The 12,881-nt window shown below is 40.2% G+C and overlaps 1 protein-coding gene across 21 annotated transcripts in view; it reads right to left on the reverse strand.

The window, feature by feature from the left end:
- The window catches only part of NRXN3 (neurexin 3), a 967,492-nt gene that overhangs the window by 659,482 nt on the left and 295,129 nt on the right, over positions 1-12,881 (reverse strand). For all 21 annotated transcript variants that reach the window (XM_071426717.1, XM_071426711.1, XM_071426710.1 and 18 more), the window contains 2 exons: positions 7,951-8,389; positions 2,550-2,933 (listed from right to left, as the gene is read on the reverse strand). In XM_071426717.1, the coding sequence (XP_071282818.1) occupies positions 2,550-2,933; positions 7,951-8,389 (823 nt within the window). The remainder of the gene's footprint in view (positions 1-2,549; positions 2,934-7,950; positions 8,390-12,881) is intronic.

The raw sequence follows: 12,881 nt of genomic DNA on the forward strand, positions 1-12,881 counted from the left end.
GTGGCATGGCAGCATCCCTCACTTTGATTCCCTTCCCAGGCTCCATCTCAACCTTTCTCCTTCCAACAGCATTAGAATCACAGACCAGATGTAATCAGGACTTGAAGTAATCCTTGGGTGTCAGACCAGGAGAATGAAAAGCATCATTGGTAGCCTGCAATGCTTTTTGCTTATGGAGGCAAAATCAGTGGGCACTAAGGCAGTTGTTGACATTGAGCATTTATATCAGAGCCGTATAAAGCTCCTGTGTAACACCACATAAATATTCTGGACTCAAATGTACTTCAACTTGTACAATTTTTTTCAATTACCCAGTCTCAAATATTTATTCCCTGTGAGCTGCTTCTCACATTGCCAAGGAGCATCAGGGATTATAGTGCCATGTTTTGCCTGACACTGGACTAAAGCAGCAACGGGTCTGTGGTTTCTAGTTAGACAAAATTAGTTTCTCAGGATTAGAACATTTGCATACATCTTTTTTACTGTCCTGAACTGTTTCATCACAGTTTTGTTCACCTTAAATACACTCGGATTCTAAAATATATTTATTATGACCTCAAGTTCCCATGCTAGACATTAATTCATAAATGTATCTCCCTAATTCAGACTGATGCACACCAGAGCACAGCCAAGTTACGGATCTCAGGCCTGACTTGATAGTCCTTTCTCCCAAATTAAAATGCTTACATGCCTTTAATCTACTGATTTCTTTTCACTGACAAAAATAGTAAAAGCTAATAACATCGCTATATAAAGGTTCATGACATGAACCCTGTTCTTTATGTCACTGTTAGCTTTGGATTCTCTTCTGAGAGCCAGGCCTAGGAGATGGACACGAGACAGACTGCACAAAGGCTTCAATCAGAGCTGGTCACTCCTAATACTAAACAGAGACCAAGGGCAAACACATGCAATTTTGGGGGGAATGATACATTTATGGTAAGGCTTCCCTTTATCATGTTTATATAAAAACCTAATCACACAACAACTGGCAAAAAAAATTCCCAAGGCTATGGCCAAGAAAACTTCTATCTTATGTTTTCCAGAATTTTCAAATCCCATGTATTCCAAAGAGAGAACAGCTGAGCTGACATTGGCATAGCTGATGCCCGTGAATCTTACATTTTCACCCATGTTCCCCCAGCACGGATGGCAGTGTTGATGCTTCAGCTGTTTTAAGGCCCACTGGGAATTAACCACTATTGCTGCTTAGGGCAGTATGCAATGAATTACTGGCTGTGAGCAGTTTTATAAACAATCACAGATCTTGTACTTGAAAACCTAAAAATCCTATCCATATAGGAAGAATTCTGGTCATTAACAAAAAATTTCTGCAGTGAAGAAAATCCTCTGTAGAATGAATAAATTCCAAATCTCAATTATGCCTAATATTTTATGCATTGTAGCTAAATTTCATGTTTTTCCTCATAAGTGGCATGCTACTATGATTAATATTAAAAAATGCACTAAGTGGGAAAGATGTTGCTCAAATATTTATAGCGCAAGTTCAAAAATATCCGAATTTTGAGTTCTAAGACACACGCTATCACCATGGTGCCAAGTGAGGTGATATAAAGAAGGGACTGAAAGCCCTAAGACTCTGTTAATGGTTTACTGTTATTTCTTTGGTGTACTGTGAATGCAGTTTAGCCTGAATGCAATGCTAATGGCCAAATATTAACAGAAATATAAAAATAATATATAAGAAAACACCTTCTAGGGAGGTGGGAGTGCTTTGGAACTGATCTTAGCCCCATCTTTTTCTGTAAAACCACTCACCTACTTCTTTCTGATGGTGGCAGCAACATAATAAAGACAACAATAATTATTGGAACTACCTATGTACTTGAGAAATACATAGTTCAAGTATCTTACATTGGTAAATCCTTTCCATGTGATCTATAACATGTAGAAAATGTGCCTGCCTACACGTGCATCACCTGGGCCTCATATCTCCAAATCATCTGTCTTTAAGTCACAATCTGTATGAGTATCAACAAGATGCAGAGACTCTCCCATGAATCTCTTCCAGATTTGCCTTACCAGAGATGAACTTGGAGACATGCTGCTTTTAACACTATCCCATTAGCTGGCTTTACTCATAAACAGCCATCAAAGAAATTCTACTAGACAAAAAAAAAAGAGGAAGCCCAGATAGAACTGGGATTCATCTCGTGAAGGAAAGAGCTTCATAACTAGATTTCACACTTGGTACAGTTTCCAGTAATTTGTTTGAGACTTCTCACATGCAGCTGCATTTTCCACCTCAGGAGACAAACCGTATTAGCTAATGAAACTCTGGGACTTGAACACAGGATCTTCAGAAGGCTTAGGGAGGGAAGTGGCCAAGTAAGTTCATGAAATGAGAGTGGAAAAAACTGGAAGGAAACAAATCAGAGAAGAAAGTTTTTTGACTGTGGGGAATGGAACTTAGCATTAGGAGGAACCGACAAGGGCAGGGGGAGAGTGTTATGAGAACACTGGATTTTGTTCTTGTTCTCATGCACACCTTCAGCTTTGTGTACCTGAAGTCAGAACACACAACTTACCTCGCTCACATGTTCTACCCCAGTAGCCAGTGCCAGTGCAGTCACAAATGAAGCGGTTCCAGCCATCCTTGCAGACTGCATTGTTCTTACAGGGGTAGCTGTCACACTGCTTGGTGCTGAGGCGGGAGCAGGAGGACTTGACCCCGGCGGCATTCTGCGCCTCTGCCAGCTGCCGGATGTTCTTGCTTCGGCCGTCAATGAACAAGTCTCGGATACAGCCCACGTAGCCATAGTTCAGCATTGCTGTCCAGAGCTCTGTGGGAAGGATGAGTCCTGCCCGGTTCTCTGGCAGCCCACCCAGGTACATGTCACCTTCCAGATCCAGGATCTCACTCTCCCCGCTAGCGGTGAATGGCGTGCGTCGGCTGTTCACTGATATGGTACCTAAAAGAGGAAGATAAGGAGACATCAGCACTTTCAACTACAGACTCAGTTCAGTTCATTTTTTCCCAATAACTGAGTGAGGTTTAAAGTTCAGCACAGGAGAGTGAAGATTCTTTCCTACCCAAATGGCATTTTAACAGTATCTTTCACACAGCTCCCTCTCCTCCTGATCCACAGGTCCTAAGTACTTCTATGCAGCAACTGATCACGTGTCTATATCCCAAATTGCATTAGAAAGTCAGAAGCATAATAATTCAATAGATAAATAAGAGCATTTAAAATTTGAGCATTATTCCATGGTATTCATCCAGCAAAGCAAAAACTTATTGAAAACACACAGGAGTTCGATGGCATAAAGACTAGAGAGAAAAAAGATATGCAAAAACCCCCACTATACAGCCCTTTCAGAAAACACTTCACCAATCCCTCCAAACCTGGACCAACATGGACACGTTTGTAAATGACATGGAGAGAATGGCTGATGCATTGGAGGAAGCATTGGGTTACCATTTAGAGAAACCATTGTAAGGTGGAGCACCAGACTGATAACAGTGTTTGTTGTAAATCAAAACCAATAAATACAAAGTCCTACAAGACCTGAATCACCAAAGCCTCACACATAAGTACACGCTAATGACGAGCTGGCTAAGGAGCAACTCTGCAGAAAAGGACTGGGTGATTTGGCAGACAAATTGAACCTTGAACAAGAATTAGCACTGTGAACCCATAGTGGCAAGAGACACAAGCTGTAGTAGGGTGTCCTGGTTCCAGCCAGAACAGAGGGAATTCTTTGCAGTAGCTGGGAGGGGCATGGCCAGGGGAAGCAAGTGAGCAATGTGATTTGTGATTTGCAGAGTCTCAACAGGACCACTGAATGGGAGAGTACCTTTCTTAAGCAACAACATAAGGGAATCTCCAACTCCATAGAAAAGCCCATTTTTTTACCACAAAAGTGGTCAAACACAAAAAGAGAAACCTCAGAGAGCTTTACCAGAGTGAAAGCGTTGAAAGCTCAACTGTACACAATCCTGAAGAAAGTCTAAACTGAACTAGAAATCTCCAGAAGTTTGTCCCAAAAAAAAATATTGTATAGCTTTACAAAGAAAGTTTTCTAGTTTCCATTTTATGCAAGAAAATTGAGAGAGAGACAAACTTAGATGTGAACAACAGTTATTATTAAAACTGTGATAATTTCTATATGCTCCAAATCAAATGTGGGAATACTGCTTTGAGGTCATTCTCATATATTTCAAGAAATTGTCCCAGCACATAAAAAAATCAGAACATATAATACAGAAATATAATCAGAATATTTAAAACAGGTACAGAAAAGCAAAGTGACTTGTTTAAGGTCAGACAGTGCATCCAAAGAAAAGCAGGGAACATAATGCACACCTCTCACATTCCAGAACACTGTATTCTTCTGAAGAGCATTCAGCAGTTTCTGTGATAGGGATATCTGCCCACCAGACACTCATCTAAAAATCAGCAATTCGCTCTCCCTAGCTATAAATCATCACATTGAATTGCCTTGTCATTAAGACAGTCTGTCTTCAGAGACACTAGCCAAGCTTTAAGATTAATTCCACATCATTGGATTTTTATCAGACACCCCTACAATAAGGAAGGAGAGTTAATAGAGTTAACTCTATTGTCTCTGTAAGAAAGTACAGTTGTGTACACACACCTTTTCTTCAGTTGTAAGAGGTATCCTCTTAGAGAATTGCATGTATGACACAGACACAAGATATTCCATCTGTGTGATTTTCCACAATAATTGAGGAATAATATCAGAGGCAGCAGAGTGTCAGAAGCAACAGAGGCATTACAAATTAAAGGCTCAAAGAGAATCACAGTTATTTGATGAATCATTTTGTATCAACAAGCTGGAGCACCACAGGCATTTTCTCTTTTATAAAATAAGGAAAGAGAAAATGTGACAACACACATACAGTCACACAGGCAGCATGTCATGGAGCCACAGGAACACAACTCCCTGTCCATAATCTCCACTGCTATTTGTCAAAAGCAGCCTGTAGAGTACATATTACTCTAAAGCTTAGAACCAAAACACTGGAGGGCTGAGCTCTAGACAGATGCTACTGTGGAGAGAACGAACACGCGCAAATGCCACAAAGATAAAGAAATCCCCTAAAAGACAAGAAATATTGGATAATATGAAGTGTAAAACCTGGAAAAAGATGGTGAGATGGTGAACAAGAAATAGGCTAGACAGCAACCTAAATTTCTGAGTGTTTTGTACCCTGCAATAACTCCTGCAAGGAGATGGCAGTACTTTGGATGAACAGTGCTTTTAAGACCAAGCTGCTGAGATGGAGAAATCCTGTATTGATCCTAGAAAGTAGCACTTGCATAAGCTGACATCCTTTTTTTTTTTTTTTTTTCCCCTCTAGAATCCCCTGGTTTTCACTCTGCTTAGAGTAGATCCAAGTCCATCTTGAAAAATCAGAAGCATCTAAGCATCTCCTCTGCAGTGCCGTCTCCTCTTGGTGCTGGACTGAAGAACAGACCAAAACACCCCCTGAGGGCAGAACAAGCACACCAAATAGTGCACTGACACAACTGTAAACCAAACCATCTAGTAAGATTTTTAGTGCCTAGTCAGGTGGGCAGTCATGTATGTCTTGTAGCTGATGACTAGCTAAAAACATCATCCTGCATAAAATGCTCACTGTTCCCCAGCTAGAAACTGTGACAGGTTTTGTGAACCTGCTGGGAGCTTTCTCAAAGGACAGAAAGGTTACAGGACCTTTAATAAAGGACAGAAAGGCTAGGTGTCTGTGTCCATACTGCCAGCTTCTGTCAGAGTAGAAAGATGAAATCAGGTTTTGTTGCTCTGGCAGCCAACACAGACCAAAGCATACACAAGGCCTAAGGGGACTAGAGATGCCAGAGGTTATCTGAGCATGACTGCCAAGCTTCCCTGCCTTAGTGCACTGCAATAGTGAAAATTTGGGTTTTTAAGCTATTTTAGATCAGCAGAACCTGAAGTTTTGGACTGTTATAGAAATGGGAAAAAAACAGAGAGGCATGACACTTAGGCCTTGCTGCTTTAGTAATGAGAATCAGAACTTGCAGGTTACTCACTATTAAACTCAAAAGGGTGTTTTTAGCCCCCATTAAGTAAATTAATTGTTCTGTTTCCAAATTGCAGTCATCTATACTGGGGGGAGAAAATCTTCAGGGTATAACCATTATCTGGTCCACATGTGGAAGAAAAGCCAAGGACTAAACAAGAAGAGGTCTTGAACTCCTTTCTCACACTTATCCAAAGTGGGTAAGTGTATCATTGAATAATAGTGACTGAGGGTACAATGTGAAGAAATCAATGCCAGTAGCCTGGTTTTCTCAGGACACAAGACATCAGTCATTAATTAAGCATTCATTGTGAGCAGGGAACACAACAAAACAAAAAGGAAAAAAAAGAAAAATAAAAAAAGGACAAAACATCATACAAACATGTTCTTTCTTGTTGAGAGAACTGTTTCAAAATCCGTTACCTCTAATCAGTGTCCAGAACATCATAAACCTCCCTGCCAAGTGACAAACAAGTCAGCCCTACAGTGTCATCCATCAAGTAGCAATGTGTCTGCCACAGCCTCCTGTGTATGTGTCCAAATTAACACGTGTCCTTCTTGGTAGGGTTTTGCAAACATTCTTTGCACAGAGCCTCTGTCAGTTCTGTCTCTTCTCCCTCTGCAGCTGCTTCTTCAGGGATGACACAGTCCCCAAGGGAGCAAGCAAAACTGAAGTCAGTATGAAACACAGCTAATTGAGTTTACCCCTACAAGTTAATTAAATTCCAGCAATTCTAAAGAAATCAAAGCTCCATTTATTTATTTATGGCTTCCTTTGTAAAATGCTCCTATCGATGTCTTTAGGAGATAGCAATACATAACCACACATATTAAGTCCAAGCAGAGCACCATGCCAAATACAAATCATCAAAGGAAAAATAGCTTCAGGCAAAAACCTGTTCAAACAGCTAGGCCTTGCATGGTATCTCAAAGTCAGCTCTTCCAAAAACTCAAGGGAAGCAAATTCTAGCACTGCATTCCCTATACTGATGGTGTTCAGCAACTAGAAACATAAAATTAGGGGCCTAAAACTATCATCTGGAGATCACCAGACAAATCTCAAATCCACTAGCAAATGTAAGCAAAATTCCTTTTGAAGTGAAGGCTTTGAGATACCAACTGTTCAGAAAAAATTCAAGTACAATTGTTATTCTCTAGATGAAGCTACAGTAACTGAGCTTTTATTTTTCTCCACAATTTCAGAGTAGATCATGAGAATGTTAGCTTGATATTCAGTACTGGAAACAATAAAAATATCTCTTGGCAATTGCATGGTAAATGTATTTTTAGAATACTAAAGCCCGTATTTGAAAATGAGAAGCTGCAAAGAAAGAAAAGAAACATCCACTGAATGCTGCCTCAGATTTTAAGACTAGAATCGGTCATTCAAAAGAGTAATGAAACCTAACTCAAAACCACAGAATACTAAAGGAAACAGAATGGGATGAAAATATTGATCTGTTGCCATAATTTTGTTACTGGTTGTGTCCATTAATCTTTTTTTTCTCTCAACAAGATCCCAAATGCTGAATCCCAAGGTAGATCAGGAAGAAGTTCTCAAGCTGAGAACAATGGTGCTGAAGGACCTTAAACCTTACCGTGGCCCACAAAGAAATCATCACCATAACTATGCATGCAATTGCAAATATATGTCCAGAATACCTGAGGATTGTGAATAAAATATTAATAGATTACCTCTGTGATGTGCTACTCAAAGTTCTCACTACACATTTAACGAAAACATTTAACAAAAACCATTCACATCTTTGCCTTGCTGGATAAACACCACTGGAATAACACTCTGCTTTGTTAAGGAGGTGACTCATATTGAACAGGTTTTAAATGCTCTGGGAATTAATACATAGCCCTAGGTCTGAATCTGAAATATGAATCTATTTAAGAAAAAGTTATAACTCTACCCGATCTTCCATCTCGTTGAATATCCACATGATACCACTCTCCATCATTGGCTTTCTTCTGGGTGGCCTTGACTTTAATGGTCCCAGAGCCCATGTCCAGCAGCAAGTAGAGGTTTCCATCTAGAAGCTCAACTGCAAAAAAGTCTACCTTTGTATTTTTCTGGCTTCTGGTATCTTTCCTCTCCTGAGGCTTGCCGTGGGTGAAAAGGATCAGTCCGTTGGGTTCAGTGGTTCGAAAATCAAATGAGATGGAGCCCATCCTCTTGGTATTCCATTTAGGCAGACTAATATAGGCCTCAGGTGTCTCGAAGCTGATGGGGTCCAGTGTAGCCACATTTTCACATATGAATTTCACTTCCCCATAGATCTTCATCTTAGTATCACCAATCCGTGCCAAGCGAGACAGCTCCAGACGAATGTCATTATTCTTATAAACAACCTGCCAGACACAAGGAAAAGTATCATACATCAATCCTGCATACAATACAAACACCCCAATTACTTTCAGCCATGGGAGATAAACTTTTCCCAAAAGGCAGTGGGGAGAGGAAAGGAGAGAGTGCAAGAGTCTGACATCATGACAGAGGGAGCAAGTTGAACCAGAAGAGTGTATAGAAATGACAGCAATGGGTACTTTGCAATGACTTTACATCAGATAAGCAGTCAGAAGACAATATTTAACTGAAGGGCAGTGAGAACAATTAACTCTACCACAGGCCCACTCAGCTGTAAAAGCTTCTGTACATAAAATCCAGTGTGTGTTTGGTATCATGCTGTTATATTTGCATAAATCCCATACAAAATACATAACAAAGTATAACCTCCTTGTCCATCTCTACTAGCCACAGCAGGGAACTCGGTACCACTGTCATTTCTCTATTATTCCTATAGCCTACTTAACTACCAGGAGAGAGATGCAAAAGAATTTCAGCAAGTTGCTGTGAACTCTTAGTGATTGCCCTGTGGGTCCTGAAGAAAAAAATAACAAAGGCTTAAAATTTCTCTGAGCAAGAAATCTTAAATCACTACTGACACAAGCTTGCCATGGAAATATCTCTATAGCTTACCCTTACTTCAAGAAACCAACACATAAAAACCTCTACATTTTCAGTGCCTGGACTCTCACTTTCTCTGGGTTAAGGACCAGAACTTTGGGGCCTATTCCTGCTACATGGATTGAAATTAGCCAAGAGAAGAGTCTCAAACAGGCAAGCACTCCTGAGCATGTCTGGCTTACTCAGGAGTCCAGACCTCCTACTCTCCTCTTTCTCTCAGGTTCAGAATGAATTCCTGGAAGGCAGACTCTTCTCTGGCCCATGCCATTCTCACAGAGGCAGGAACTGGAGAAGGCACAAAATTGAAATACTTGTAAACTGTACTTCCTCTCAATCACCTTCCACACTTGCTAAATGCAGAGCTGGCATGTACAGCAAGTACAACCACCTCTGCTACTAGCACAATTTTTATTGAATTCTTGTTCAGTGAAACTACTGAAGACTCTAATTTCTTCTAAGGAGTTATTATTCTAAAATACTTTGTGTCTGTCACATATAGCTTATATATATACACACATATTTGATTTCTGCTTTCAAAATCTTATCAGGATGAGTTGCCAGCAGTTTGTTACAGAAATAGAAGGGAAAGGAGATATGCATTGTTACTTCTTCTACTATTAGAACAGGAAAGTCAGAGAAATGTGTATGCAGTAAATACTAAAAGGCAAATGAGAGAAAGAATGAGGGATAAGCTTATAGATTAGGTAACTTCTAGATTAAAAAAACAAATTAAATCGCGATTCAATACATTCATAGCTGGCAAAAATTCCAGCTTTCTCTAAGCATTAAAGGAGAATTTCAGTTTTCAGAATTTCAGAATTCTCAGTAAAGGAGAATTCAGGAGTGCAGTCAGATTTTCCTGTTGCAAAGGCGAAACGCCGCTTGAAAGGTGAAGCCAGCTGTTAAATCCCATTTGGAGAAATGGCACAAAGCTCTAGCTCTTCCCAGCAGAGGACAGTATTGACCCACAGTCACTGGGTCCAATTCCTAATAATGTGCTCTGCCCTCACACAGGCATCAGAAACATCAAGGCTATTAATATCTGCAACAGGGATAAAATTCATTTTCAATTTATGGGACTGTAGTAGTTTTATTCTACAGATTAATCACGTCAAATGCTCTCATTAGAGAGACCATACACCTCCTTCCACTGACACAGCAAGGGGGTGCATTAGAGCCTCCTCTCTTCCCAGACAATGAGGTGCACCTCAGTCAGACTTTAGTTCTGAGCACTGCATGAAGTCCTGTCTCTGCTTCTCAAGGAGAAAGAGGAAATAGAGCAACTAAAAGGATGGAACAGGATGCTTTATGAGGATAGGCTGAAAAGGCCAAGCTCATATTTGGAGAGGACTGAGAAAAATATGATGGAAGTTTACAGAAGATGGAGAAGGTTAATGTGGAACTGCTCTTTGCCAAACCCAGCAATAACAAAGTTAGAGGCATTTGCTGAAACTTGTACGAAATCAGCATAAAATGGATTTTTAGAAGTACTTATTTACACAGAGGGTAGTGAACTTCTGGTACTTGCTGCCAGGGGAGACCATGGAAGTAGGGTACAACAGAAGACACAAAAAGAACCAGAAATAACAATGGACAGCAAGTGCACAAACTGATACTGAAGGAAAAAGGAAGGAGTGCCTCTTCTAGCAATTGTAAACCTACAGCAGTGGGCGCTGTAGGAATGTCAGGGAATGCACCACTGGCAGCAGCCACGGTCCTGTGCTCTTCCTAAACACCACCTGCACCCTCCACTATTGAAGACACCATCCTAGGTGCATGGATTGACCATTCTCCAGGCCCATGAGGGCTTACAATTCTGGTGCGCCGTTGCATTTTTGGTTCCACCACAGCACGGAGTTGCTATGGTGGGCAAGAGAATGCCAGGCCTGAATGAGCTATGGCTTCAATGATTCTAAGGAAGGAGAGCTGCCCTTATAAGATACCACTAACAACTGGTCAAACCAACACTCCTCTAAACTGCATCTTGACCCAGTCTTCCCATACATGAGAGGAGCAGACACTGATTGATAGGTGGTGCTGGGTTGTATCTAGCCATGATTCTGAGCTGTTTTCAGCAATCTCTGTGGGTTGCTGATAGGGGGAATATCATATGCACATAAGCAGCTCCCACATATAGCTGAGCCACATACAGGTTACTGTATGTGTATACTCCCTCTTTGATGTATTTGATACTTCAGTAATAGGTCTCATCTTTTCCGGGGAAATGCCTCTGAGTTTATTTGAGGTGTGATGCTGACTGCTTTTTGTTTCATTAATCATACAAGTACCACAGCTGGAGAATCCTTGTGAAAGAATGCTTTCAAAAGAACCAGAAAAAAATTACATAAAGTTAGTTGTAATCAAGAAAGTGACTAACAATGAAGAATCTGTGGCCAAGGATGAAGAGACTAAGAAAGCAAGTAAAAAGGAAGACCTGGGGACGAGATGAGGAAGGCTGCTGAATAGATACAAGAGTCCTGAGTTCAGTGTTTACAAATAAACATATCCACCCCAGTCTGAATCTCTGCTATTAAAACATTGTTCTAAATTATTTTCTTTTTAAAAAACCCAGAACAAAACACCTAGCTTGAGAAATCTAAGAAAGCACGTTTATGGAAGAAGTGGAAGTGTTTCCATAGGTGACTGGAAATATTATTGACAGACACATTTGGACATCAACATCATGATGTATAATCAAATGCACCAGAACTCTCATAACAATAAAAGGATAGAAGTAATGGTTGAGTGTAAAACCAATGTGAATCCTTGGCAGGAATGGAGAAATGCTAAAGCAGCTTCTGATAATAACAGTTCAATTGTTAAACCAAAGGTTCAAGATTAAGGAGGGAATAAAATTAAATGACTGGCATGCATGTCCCATAGTGGAGAACATTCAAATTCAGTCTGTTTAACAGGCAGAGGGTAAAATGGGATTTGATTGCAATCTACAAGTACCTGTGCAGAAAATGGAATTTGGCAAGAGAGAGGTCTTCAACGTATGTGACAAAGGGACAAAGAGATCTGGGGGCTAGACATTGAAGTTAGAGAAATTCACATTTTAAAATATTATGACTCATTTTTACATGAGAGTAATTTGATACTGAAATAATTTACTACAGGTTATAGTGTGTTCTCTGCTGCTGGCAAATTTTAAATTAAAATAGTATCTTGTTTTCTCTAAAAGACATAGTGAGACAAGAATTAATTATACAGCAAATCAGCCTAGATAATCATAATGGCTTTTTCTGGCCTCATAACCTATGAATCTTTGTGTTTTAATGAAACCAACAGAGGCTTCAGTGCAGTTTGCAGGACAGATGCTGCACTTCTTCCCAACTGCTAAAACTGCCTGGTAAAGGAGAAGATGCTATCATCAGTTCTGGTCTGACCTGTCATCAGTGTGTTCAGTGAAGCTTTTTTATATTTCTACATGTTTGGGATCCTACCTTAAAACATACCACTAAAAAGGAAGGCAAGCAAAATGCCTTGGACAAAAAAACCTGATTCTATAACTCAAATATGTAAGTTTCAAGAAATAGTTTCTTAGAGTCACCTGCTGCAAGTCAGAGAAGATACATTTGCATGTTTCACTGAACAAGGTTTCTGCTAGCAGTAAAATCTGCCATGTGCAGAGCACTTCTTGCCTCATAGTCTCATTTTACAAGAAACCTCTGAAGTAACTTGAAGGCTCCTCAGTATATGCCAAAATACCTATTGAAACCCACTCCTCGAAGTGGAGTAGCCTCAAATGAGGCTATGACTGTCTCATAATGCTGGTCCTCTCTAGCACAGTCTTCTAGGACCACACATGGCTTCAAAAGCAAATGAGAAGCAAAGCAATGAAAGCAGTGCCCATAGACTTCTCCATTTAAGTCA

The sequence above is a fragment of the Agelaius tricolor genome, unplaced genomic scaffold (genome assembly GCF_023055355.1).
Source record: "Agelaius tricolor isolate 1412-34295 unplaced genomic scaffold, bAgeTri1.0.p SCAF_5, whole genome shotgun sequence".
In the NCBI taxonomy this organism is placed as follows: Eukaryota; Metazoa; Chordata; class Aves; order Passeriformes; family Icteridae; genus Agelaius; species Agelaius tricolor.